The following is a 12,211-nucleotide window of genomic DNA, read 5'->3' on the forward strand; positions in this document are numbered from 1 at the left end:
CACTAGGGCTTATATCTAACACTTGTGATAGGGCTGGCTAATGGCCCGTGATTTGGGTCTGCCGCGGGTCAGAAATAAATGCCCGGGCGACGTTTTACCTTTCTTTTATAGATAAGAGGTAGGTTAGGTTAGGTTTTACTTTTTCCTCTGATAGCGGCTTCGGCTTCACAGTTAGAAACATTGTGGAATATACTTGTTATGGGTTCAGGTTCTGCATAGAGAGCTTGCACTGGAGCGCTGTTCCGGGCATTGGAACTTGGATTCGAAAGATTGTCGAAATCTGAAGTTCGCTCGCTCACATTATACGACACAGGCTACGGCGCACTCGACGTCCAGTCCGCAGTCCGACCGCTATTGATTAAATAACCGCCGAGTTTTGTCTCGGTAGCTCACTCTCAGTCGAGACTTGCCACGAGAAGCATCTCTGAGTTGGTCTTCACACTTGTATTGTAGTGTTTGAATTGAATAACCTCTCATTGTTCGCTCTTTTAGTGACGAGTAATCGCTACCAATTTTTAAATAGTAGTAGTACTGAGTATCAGCGACCCTTCGGGGTATATTAAAGCTGTTCCCCTCAGCTTGTGGCACAGCCTGGTCTGCCATTCCACAAAATAGGGAAAAAGAATTCGTTAACAAGTTCCCCTTTACTTATTAATTAAGGGGAACCCTACACCTATCGTTCCACAACGCGAGCCGAACCCGACATCCGCAGAAGCAGCCGCGGCCGTGCAGAAACGCTTTCTGCACGCATCCAGCGTGTTCTGGGGATTCTTAGGGATACCCCCAACCACGTCACAATCCCCAAAACGTGTCCCCAAACCACCGCGTTCGTGGACATGGCGCCCAGCACGTGAGGCTTGAGTAACCGATATCCAGGTTACCTACACAGGCAAGGGAGCCTGTGCGATCCCAGCGAAGCATCTTCGACGACTACCAGGCCTAGTCCAGGTCCACTAGGTCTCCACCAGGTCCAATCCAGGTCCACCAGGTCCACTACGTCCACGTTAGGCCTACTCCAGGTCTACTACGTCCACCCTAGGTCCACAAGGGTCCACCAAGCCTCCACCAGGCATACTCCAGGTCCACCAGGTCCGCTCCAGGTCCTCCAGGCCCATACTAGGTCCGCTCCAGGTCCACCAGGTCCACCCTAGGTCTGAAGACCATTTTTGAAAAAAATAAATCCAAAAAAAATAAATAAATAAAATAAAAAAAAATAAAAAAAAAATAAAATAAAATAAAAAATAAAAATAAATCCAACAGAAAAAAATAAAATAAAAAAAATTAAATATAAAAAAAAAATAAATAATAAAAAATAAAATAAATCCAACAAAAAAAAAATAAAAATAAAAACAAAATCAAATAAAACAAACAAAAAAAAAATCCGACATGGAGCCATCACCGTACCTACCTGGTACCCCACCACAAGTGCCTTTGAGGCCTTCCCTGCTGGACAGCGAGGTGTCCTTCCATAATTACCAGCATCAAGGACCACCGTCCCAACCTGGACCTCCTACACCGCAGAGCTCTACGCCAAGCACCGTCGAGCTTCTGCAGGCTTTGACCCTAGCCAATCAAGCTCAACCGAACACCAGTACCCGTCCGGCCCCAAGCCAACCTGCTGCAGGTCCGAGCCAGACCTCAGCCAGGGCTCTAGCCCAGCCACCGAGGCAGTGAGCCTCCCAGATCCAGGTCCGATTGTCGAGTCGCCTCTCTCGGCAATCGAACCAAACCCCCTTCGACAACATGGATGTCGAAGCCTTTGTCGGCGACCTCAACAACATTACCACTGAGGTCGTCCCAGCCAATGCCGAATTGCCACGTCTGACCGTCTGCCTGGAAGGTCAGAGATGCACCGCCCAGCACCACCGGGCAGTCCAGCCAATGATGACGTCTCCTCGGACGAGGAAGACGAGATGCCACCACCGGAAGCCGCAGAAGCCGAGGACCAAGGTCTGGATGACCTACACCCCGGCCGGCCAATAGAGCCAGCGGCACTCCAAGTCGGGGCTCAGGACCAGGACGGTCCACACCTCGACCGGCCAACAGAAACAGAGCCACGACTACCCCATACCGAGGCCCAAGACCAGGACGGTCTCCACCCCGGTCGGCTAATAAAGCCAGCCAGCCAACCAGGACGGCAACCTACGGACCATGGACGGGTCCAACGTCTGGATGACGACCGCCCTCCATGTCCACTGATAGCCTACCCTGAGGCAACACCAGGCCCTAGCCATGCTAGGCCACATGCAAACCCCCGAGCCAGCCACCACCCGCTTATAATTCCAACCAGCCAACCGGGACGGCAACCTACGGACCATGGACGGGTCCAACGTCTGAATGACGACCGCCCTCCATGTCCATTGATAGCCTACTCTGAGGCGACACCAGGCCCTAGCCATGCTAGGCCACATGCAGAGACCAAACCCCCTGCCAGGGGCCTTTTTGAACGGCAGGCTACGGCGCACTCGACGTCCAGTCCGCAGTCCGACCGCTATTCATTAAATAACCGCCGATGTGACGTCACCGCGACCCTACGTCGTAGTTGGGGGCCGTCGAAGACGATCCCCATCGCGGTTTCGTTTGCCCTGCTAGCCCCGCGGACGACTCTGTCCCAAGCGTCGTGGTAACCGCCGACGGCGTACGACCTAGATACCGGTTCCATAGTGATAAGCCAGACGCAAGACGTTGATTGTTCGCTAATCGTTGGAATTCTTTTTAAACCTTTTCTACCTTTCGAAATTCTTTTTAAAGTTGGAGGTATACTAGTATACCTTCGGGTGACGGACCTATGGCCTCTTTTCAAAACTAGGTTTAGGAACGTTCTTTTTCCAAGGAGATCTGTTTCTTTTTCTCCTGCGTTAATCTTTTTGTCTTTATTTTGTTCTTTTTACTTGGGGATCTCTCTTTTTCCCTTATTAGTTTCTTTTAGTCGAATTCTTTAAGGAATTACCACCAGGTCCCAGACCCAGATTCTACTATCCAGTAGAATGACTACCTCGAATTTTACTTTATAAAAATAATACCTGCAGGTCCCAGACCCGCTTTCTATACCAATAGAAATGAAACAAATTCTTTTTGTAAATTTGGTATTACAGAAAAAGCGATACCGTCGCTTGTCTGAGGAGCTCCGTACGCTAGTGAGGCTGCGACACGAATGAGCTCGTGCGGCGCGCCAATATCCTTGGCAGGAAAAATGACCTCGGATGGAGCGAGGTCGAGCGGGATTATCGCTCTTTACCCACTTCATCGCTGTAGGCCCGGACGCCTCGTAGAGGTAGGCCCTTTCCCCGTCATTCCGGACCGCCAACGCGGCCGGATTGGATCGGTTCGTGGGGCCTCCTCCTGTCCTGGCTGGGCCCCGCCGGCTAGGGCCCTTTCTTCTGGCGCTCTTCTTTCTTCGCCGGCTCGTCTGTGTATACCCCCGGGGGTGTCGTGTATCGGTCGCAAACGACGACTGTCGTTTGCGACCGGGGTGGTGGTTTTGGGTGAGGTCGTGCAGCTATGCAGCTTAGGAAGCGCTTTGCTAAGGTGGCCCTTAGGCTAGCGCGGGAGGGGAGAGTGGGATAAGGAAGGTAGGGGGGAATGTGTGTGTGTGTGTGTGTGTGTCGTCGTTTTCGTCTCTTGATCCTGGCGGTCCTGAAGCAGACAGGAAAATTTCGACTCATCCTGCGTCCAGGAGTTGATGTCTAGGCCGCCTGCGTCTGCCGGCAGCCTCTTTGGGTCGGTAGTCCACCGCGTTCCGGATCAGCGGGTTGCTGTGGATCTCGGCGCGCTCGAAAAGATTTCTCGCGCGCTCTCTGGTGCCCAGCAAACAAAACGGGGGAGGGGGGGTGTAGGCGGTGTAATTTAGGGAAAATGAAATTAATCATTTTTTCAATAAATAATAATATTTATTCTTACAAACTTACTGATAATTCTAATATACAACTATTATATCAATTTAAATATACTATTTAATATAACCTACAATCACAAAATGACTTAAAGTTATGTTTATATCACTTGGAAAATTTCCCAAATATTGTTTTCCGATAATCATTGGACCCGGACCCAATAAATTCTACACATAAAGAGACGATATTCAGCGTATCCAAAATGTGCTTGTGAACGTGGCAGATAGCTAAGCTATTTAATCGACTTTGCAGCATAGTACTGCGGAGATAAGTTTTCAATCTGCGCAGCGCGCTGAAACTTCTTTCAGCTTCACAAGATGATGCAGGACAGGTTATTAAAAGCTTTATCAATCGTTCTACTTCTCTAAACATTTGGCGCACCTGAAAATATGTAAGAAATATTTTTTATGTAGTCAGAATCATTTTTATGCTGATATGATACGACACTAGTCTAACTATTAAAGATTACTTACTTCTATCGTTGCTTCTCTCATTTTCTCTGTAGCTTCCTTCAATGTTTTATATTCAAATTGTGTCTTGAATAGTTTTAATTGTATTTTTAATTTATCATGATTGAATTCTTTATAGCGTTTTATAGAATCATCAACCTCCCCGCTTAAAAGAACCTTCTCAAGGCAAATTAGATGATCCATTCCTTTTTGATAAATTCTATCTCTCAGTTATGTCGTCGTAGTGTCAATCATAGAAAAATACTGCCTTTTATAATACTCAACAGGTGACGAATCAAAATAATTTTCTGCATTTCCTGTCAGTCGTTTAGGTGGGCAGCGTTGTCTAGGCTGTGATATGGGTTCTAAATTCAAATCCTCGATCAATTTATCCGCATCTGAGAAAATTTTTTGGAATGATGTATCTGTGCGTTTTTCTTCCAAGCCCTTAATAACTAACTCTGTAGCTTTGAGTGCCCCTGAAACGGTCTCATACTTGCCCTGCAACGTCTTATTTAAAATTTCCAATTGTGAAAAAATATCAATAGACATCAATAATCCAAGTACAGTGTTTCCTTTTGTTAATTTTTCAATTAATCCTGCTGCCGTCACATTGTCTTTTTTTATTGCTTCGAGAGAATCAAGAACAACTTGAAGCTGTGATAGTGTAGCGCAGGCTGGATTTACTCTCGCCAGCCAACGTGTCGGACATAACGGTTTAATTAATTTAAGTTGTGGATCACTTGAAGAAGATGTAATATCTTTCATAATAGTTTTTAACTTGCCACTTCTCGAGACCAAATTTCCCAATTCATTAACTGCATCTAACGCCGATGACGATAAGGGACTGCTACTGGCTACTGTCTGTGCAGCTAAATTAGAGGCATGCGCAGTGGAGTGGACGTAATCAGAGAGAGGCTGCGACTCTTTTATAATTGCTTGAACGGCTTTATAAATGCCGGACATATTTGCTGCACCATCATACGTTTGCCAACGTAAACTATCTGTCGGAAGTTCAAGTTTTTTTAAAATTTTTAAAATGACATCGACAATCTCTTGGCCAGTCGTCTCTTTTACTTCGTAGAACCCTAAAAATTCTTCTCGCGCTTGTAGATGCTCATCAGTAAATCGTATGCAGATAGAGTGTTGGTCTGTACCAGAGATATCCTGTGTACCATCCACAATCAAAGCGAAGCATTCTGATTCTCGTATTTCTTGGCAAAGCTTCTCTAGAATTTTCCTACTCATGAGATCGAGAATTTCATTTTGAATTTTCCAACTTGTCCACGATTTTTTCTTATTAAGCCATTCTTTCAAATCTAAATTTTGAGCCTTCAAAACATCGAGCAACTGAATACTGTTGCTTTCGCTATCTTCATGCCCTCTTATTGCCAGATTTTGTCTAGCCAATTATTTAACGGCAGAGAAAATTTGAATAAGACCATTTCGTGCTTTTTCTTGGTCTGAAGCTATCTGCGAACTCAACTGAGCTTCAATAGGAAGGCTTTTCTCTGCGTGTATTTTATTTGCTAGAGCAAATACATGGTCTTTATGTCTTTCGTGAGCTCTAAATTTTTNTGGCGGGTTTTTGGTTTGAATTGGAAAGGTAGGTGAATATGATTGTTTCGTCTCCTTTTCAATTAAGCGGTCTCCGGCATAGTCGTAGGCACAAAATTATGACTTCTATGAATATACGGGGTGTTCTGAAATCCTGGAGCTCGCTCGAAGGGTGGAATACGACAACGCGTGTCTGCGATCCGGCTCCATTTTTGAGTTTTTTGATAGTTTTCCAGCCGCTGCTGGTGCCACTATTACCCAAATGGAGTCTGCGTAGGTTAGCCGGTCGCTAACTCCCACGTCGGTCGCTAACTATTATACTGCGGACTTAGGGGTACGCAAGTCTTCCCGCACACGCTCCCTCGATGGCGAATTCTTTTTACACTACCTCGAATTCTTTTTACAGCAGGTTACCTATACGTAAGGTAACCGCCGTGGGGGTGGCCTTTATTTTCGAGACTGGCCGTCTCGTCGATCTGGTGGAATACAATAACACGAGGTTATCTGGTCCACCAGGTCCTAGAGTTCGAAATGTCTGTAACTTTTGATTTCAGAGAGTAGTTTTTTCTCCTGGCGTCCCAGAGCGCGTTAGCACTAGGCTAACTCTCCTGTCCGTGCCCGGTTTACAAAGTATTATAACTTTTTGTTTAAGGAGAGTAGTTATCTCTCCGGGAGACTGTACAAAGCACGTTAACACAAGGCTAATTCTTTGTCAGTCACCTAGTTCAAAAACCCTTTTTTTTCGAATTCTTTCTTTGAGGAATTTGTTGCGGGGGTCCACAACAAAAACCTCTGGTGCTGTTAGCTAGGGTGCCCGAACGCGTCGCGGATGCTCTCCTAGAGCGGACGGTCTGCTGCCGATGCGCTTCTTTTCTAGTCGCGGTTGTCGCGTACACGTTCAATATCGCTTCTTGGTCGCGTAGTTAAGTCGCTGGGTGAAGTCGCCTTGTTGACTTCAAGTCGTCCGTTGGTTACGCTCGCGTTCGAAAGACTGGCCCTGGAAGCTGCGCGTCGCTTCAATTTATAGGAGTCGTGACGTAGAAAAGGGGCGGGGCTTCTGAACAAAACCCAACGGCGTCGGACCCCGATTCCACGACAAGCTGTCGTATAACTTGCACTTACCATTAGGTTGCGTCTCTCAGGGTTTCTGGACATGTTATATGCTTCTCGCGCTGTCGCGCTGGACTCTGCTCGAGATGTAGCTAACCTGGTAATATTGCGCTTAGGCATGGCTAGGGGAGAGGACGCGATCTAATTTGTAACAACTTGTCGTTCCCTTAGATAGGATGTAAGAGAGGTTTGACTCTAACAAAGGGAATTTGGATAAGAATGATATGAGATATAGGATCGGTATTGGAAAGATAGGTGAACAGTGACTTTAAGCGCCAATACGTCCCGCTATCTCTGACATTTGAGCTTAGGCGGCTATGAGAGCCGTTGATTAGGTAGTTTGTATATATAATTCTTATAATTATATATATCTAGAGGTAAACACTACGCTCATATAGTTCTGATAACTATAGGGGCGGTTTGATGCACTTCACTAGAGCTTATATCTAACACTTTATGATAGGGCTGGCTAATGGCCCGTGATTAGGGTCTGGATTGGAAACTTGGGTGAAAATCTTACTTTCCGTCCTGACAGCGACTTCGGCTTCAGGATTAGAAACATTGCGTAAGTTAATGCTCTGCCTTCGATTTCTTATGCTTGAAATCGGGCTTGGAGCTCTGTGCTGGATTTTGAGGTTTGGATTGGAAACATGGGTGAAAGTTTTACTTTCTCCTCTGACAGCGGCTTCGGCTTCAGAGTTAGAAACATTATGCAATTTAATGCTTTGCCTTCGATTTCTTATGCTGGAAATCGGGCTTGGAGCTGGGTGCTGGATTTTGAGATTTGGATTGGAAACATGTGTGAAAGTTTTACTTTTTCCTCTGACAGCGGCTTCGGCTTCAGAGTTAGAAACATTGTGGAATTTATCATTTATAGCTTCGATTACTGCCTGCACATCTCGCGCTGGAGCGTTGTCCTGGGCGTTCGAACTTGGATTCGAAAGATAGTCGAAATCTGAAGTCGCTCGTTCAGATTACAATGCCCGTTGCCCAACTCAAAGCAGGCGGACGGGAAACTAAACGGTGACGTCACAGCCTCTGAATTCGCGTCCACGACAACGCTGTCGCGGGCCCCAAAATTAGAGGCCGCGAATCAAATTGCAAATTTCGCCGAAAGCACCGTGATTGGTCCAAACCCAGTTTTGGGGCGTGGCCACAGAAAACTTAATATAAATATCGATCTGTCTGTCGGTCAAAAAAAGAGGAGAACAGAGGACAGAAGAGAGAGTTTAGATCAGACTAAGACTCAGCTCCTTTTTCTTGTTTTTCAATAATATATTTACTTTGATCAAGAAAATCAAACTAAATTACATATTTGAAGCGTTTATTAAAGTTTTCTATTAATATTACTTACAACTTGGTGTTTATTAGTTAGGGTTGCAAGTTACAACCTCGCCGTAGAATAACTCCATTAGTAAAGTTAAATCTACCACGAGTTTACTAGAGTCCTGTAAGAGAATTGTACTTAAATACTTACCAATATATGAATATAGTCCATCCAGAGCTTTGGTTCTTAATCCCAGTAACTTCTTGGTGGATCGTGGGTTCTCTGCACCCAAATCTGAAAGAAAAGAAACTTTTTTGCATATCTGTTGCTAAGTGAACTTGACTTTAATAATAATTACTATAAATACTTAAAACTAAGTGAGTAGTGCGTCGAGGGACCTGGACAAGTGTTTACAGACTATAGCGTGGACGGTAAGTGCCGTTTTATATCTAATATTCTGTCACCATCTCTTCTCTACATTCGAAACTGTAGCGAAAATTGTATTATCCTCATAAATTACGACGCAATAGTCTATTTTACGTTACAAAATAAAGATAATAACAAATTTTATAACTTTGGGACCATTTCTATTTATCTCGGGAAGTTAGAAAGAGGTATAATAATAAATTTCAGTAAAATCTCTCGTAATCGCGAGTTAGTAGTTAGAATACAAAGCTTACGTTGGAAACCTAAGCGAAATTGTGTAGTAGGTTAGCGTTCGGATAAGATATATTCAGAACTAAGTCGAAAGTTTTGGTTAGAAGAAGTTAAAGTTAGAAACTGAGGTGAAAACTGTTAGTGAAAACTTTTCTTTAAAAGATCGATAATAGGTTAGTGCGCGTTTCTATAACTCTGAACCGTATAGATATAAGTGGAACTTTGTCGTTTTTGTAAAGGTTAGGGATTTTGGAAACTTAGGTAAAATTGAACATTGTTTCGGCAGATTGGAAACCTGCGCGAATTTAGAGTATAGTGTAACTAAGAGACTGATTAGAAACAGAGGTGAAATTCAGAAACCTAACTAAGTAGATAGATTAAATCGAAACCGAGGTGAAATTTAAAATATCTCGTTAAGTGAGTATCCTCATTCGAAACTGAGGTGAAAATATCACATTATCAGATATTGACGGGGAATTTGACTGTACGTAATAAAACTTGTGTGGATTAAGTTAGTTAGGTAAAATAAAAACAATTTACGTTAAATTTAGAAAAGGTAATACTATTAAAGTAACTATGGCTATAAACCCGATCCGTACCGCGTGCGCATTGCGTTCGCAGCCAGAAATAGAAGAAGAACGGTTACGCGAATCCCTAACCACTACCGAATCGTTAGAGGGGGCATTCGACGGGAACCGAGACGAAACCGTAGAGGTAGGATCAGCTGTGGAGAGACAATTGGGGTTGGACCGACCCTATTGCGCCCCGCAACTCACCTGCTCGTTTCCAGATAACATAATTCCCAACGACGTTGGAGTTGGAGGGTCCGTCGGCCGAAATCCCGAGGCGCGGCGAGAACAACGCGTGACTTCGACCGGGTCCGGGGTTTTCCCCCGGCCATACCCTCGCCGAATACCCACCGTCTCTCTCTTCCGGTGGGAAACCCAAGAACGGAATATCATCACTGATATTAGGGTATTCGAACGGAACGGTTTCTGTTGAATGGGTGACCCTAGGGATCGTATCAACACGCGCGTGCGCGGTAGTAGCGGAGTCAGTATCCATTTCTTTCTTGAAGTCAATTAAGGAAAATAAGGTAAGTACACAATGCTACAGTGGTTTAGGTCCAGTCTCTGCAGGGTTCCCTCCATGGTCTACAGGTAAGTATGCTAAAGACAAAATACAAGCAAACAAAAGAAACAGGCCTAACTGTAAGGTTGATCCTGACTCGAAGAGGGAAAAGGCTGTAAGTAAGACTCATGCACTGGTTCCGCGTCACTAGCGTAGGAGGACAGAAGGTCCACAGTTCAACTTTACTAAGTCCTAGTTGGATCTGATAGCTATTTTTTGAAAGTTCTAGTCTATATCCACTCACGAACAAAGCTCTGAATTGTTTTTATCGTTAATACTAATAACAATCTGATAACGATAGTTGTAGCAATCACTACTAAATTGTCAGGAAGCAATACAGACACTTACCGGGAATAACTCTCGCCTCGTCGCTGTCTTCCCACAGGTAGTCGTCGGGGCACTTTCACTTAGATTTAATTGTTTATTATTTTAACCTCCTCAGGTCTCATACCTGGGAGTGAAAGAGTTAGATTTTTAATCCCACTGACTCCAACCTCTAATTTAAACACAATTTAATGTTACTATTTATATTATAAAGAAACGTACACGTAATTCGGTCTAAGTCTATAAGCACCCGATTTATCAGTTACGCTACTGATATGATTAATGACGAAGCAAGGTAAGAACGGATCTTGATATGCCAGTTGTTTAACTTAATAGCAAATATGGTGTGTTTTTTTTTTGATGAATTCTTTTAGGTCTGGTGCATGTCAATGCTAAAACTCCCATTCTCCAGTCGTCGAACGTCGCCCCTTTTATATCCATTGACGACCGTTCGACACTGTTCGCGAGATGTAACTTCAGACGGCCATAACTTTGTTATTTCGCCTCCGATCTTTACAATTGACACACAGGCATATAGGTCACGTTCTCCCCTTCATATTTTGTAAGAGTGAAATTTCCTGGGAAAAGCGTAGTTTTCCGATAAAAGCTGGAAAACCTACGACACGCTGTCGTCGTATCTCATCATCCCGTGTTGCACTTACCATTAGGTTGCGGCTCTCAGGGTTTCTGGACATGTTAAATGCTTCTCGCGCTGTCGCGCTGGACTCTGCTCGAGATGTAGCTAACCTGGTAATATTGCGCTTAGGCATGGCTAGGTGAGAGGACGCGATCTAATTTGTAACAACTTGTCGTTCCCTTAGATAGGATGTATGAGAGGTTNAAAGGTAATACTATTAAAGTAACTATGGCTATAAACCCGATCCGTACCGCGTGCGCATTGCGTCCTGAGCCAGATATAGAAGAAGAACGGTTACGCGAATCCCTAACCACTACCGAATCGTTAGAGGGGGCATTCGACGGGAACCGAGACGAAACCGTAGAGGTAGGATCAGCTGTGGAGAGACAATTGGGGTTGGACCGACCCTATTGCGCCCCGCAACTCACCTGCTCGTTTCCAGATAACATAATTCCCAACGACGTTGGAGTTGGAGGGTCCGTCGGCCGAAATCCCAAGGCGCGGCGAGAACATGGCGCCCGACACGCGTGGCTCGACCACGACATGGATATTAAGAGTTCTCAAGCTCCACCGATGGAGCGAACTGGCAGAAAAGAAGTTGCAAATAAGGAAAGTATTTTAGATCGACCAATGGAGGTCCATGATCAAACCCCTGTCCTGGGTTTCGGGAACAAAACTCAGTGGCGCCCTATCGAAAATTCGGGAAATGAAGGAAAAATAATAGATATATTTAGTGCAGCCATGGAAGTATTGGTACAAATTAAATTCATTAATGGAAATAGTGATGGTGCAGGACCATCTACAAGTCGTGAGATGGTACCCACAGGACCAAGACCAAGACCACCTAATATGAATTGTCGGTTTTGCAATGGCAATCATTGGAATAGAGATTGTCCTCGGCGAGCTATTCAGGGGCCTGAACCAAATGATAGAGATGAAGGACGAAGAGGTATGTCAGGACCATCGAGTTCTGGTCCACCGCCGCGGGCGGAAAACTAAGTCGGGACCCAGGAGAAGGAGCTGACTGGGGATCCCGAAGTATTAGCTCCATTCAAGATATTGATAGAGGTCGTATACTATTACGGATTATGACGAAATACGAAAATAAGGACCTTTTGGCACTTTTGGACACGGGTGCGACGCATTCGTTCCTACGTTCAAACTGTTATATGGGAAAGATGCCTGA

At 44.8% G+C, this 12,211-nt stretch overlaps 2 protein-coding genes across 2 annotated transcripts; one reads left to right on the plus strand and one right to left on the minus strand.

Moving 5' to 3' along the window:
- Nucleotides 1-1,847: 1,847 nt before the first annotated feature.
- On the plus strand, nt 1,848-2,627 carry LOC108915451 (basic salivary proline-rich protein 4-like). Its single transcript, XM_023456504.1, has one exon. The coding sequence runs from the start codon at nt 1,848-1,850 to the stop codon at nt 2,625-2,627; it is 780 nt and encodes a 259-aa protein (XP_023312272.1).
- Nucleotides 2,628-4,573: 1,946 nt separating this feature from the next.
- LOC111692473 (52 kDa repressor of the inhibitor of the protein kinase-like) lies at nt 4,574-5,590 on the minus strand. Its single transcript, XM_023456505.1, has one exon. The coding sequence runs from the start codon at nt 5,588-5,590 to the stop codon at nt 4,574-4,576; it is 1,017 nt and encodes a 338-aa protein (XP_023312273.1).
- Between the last annotated feature and the right edge of the window lie 6,621 nt (nt 5,591-12,211).

Source organism: Anoplophora glabripennis, unplaced genomic scaffold (assembly GCF_000390285.2).
Source record: "Anoplophora glabripennis isolate ALB-LARVAE unplaced genomic scaffold, Agla_2.0 scaffold1664, whole genome shotgun sequence".
In the NCBI taxonomy this organism is placed as follows: domain Eukaryota; kingdom Metazoa; phylum Arthropoda; class Insecta; order Coleoptera; family Cerambycidae; genus Anoplophora; species Anoplophora glabripennis.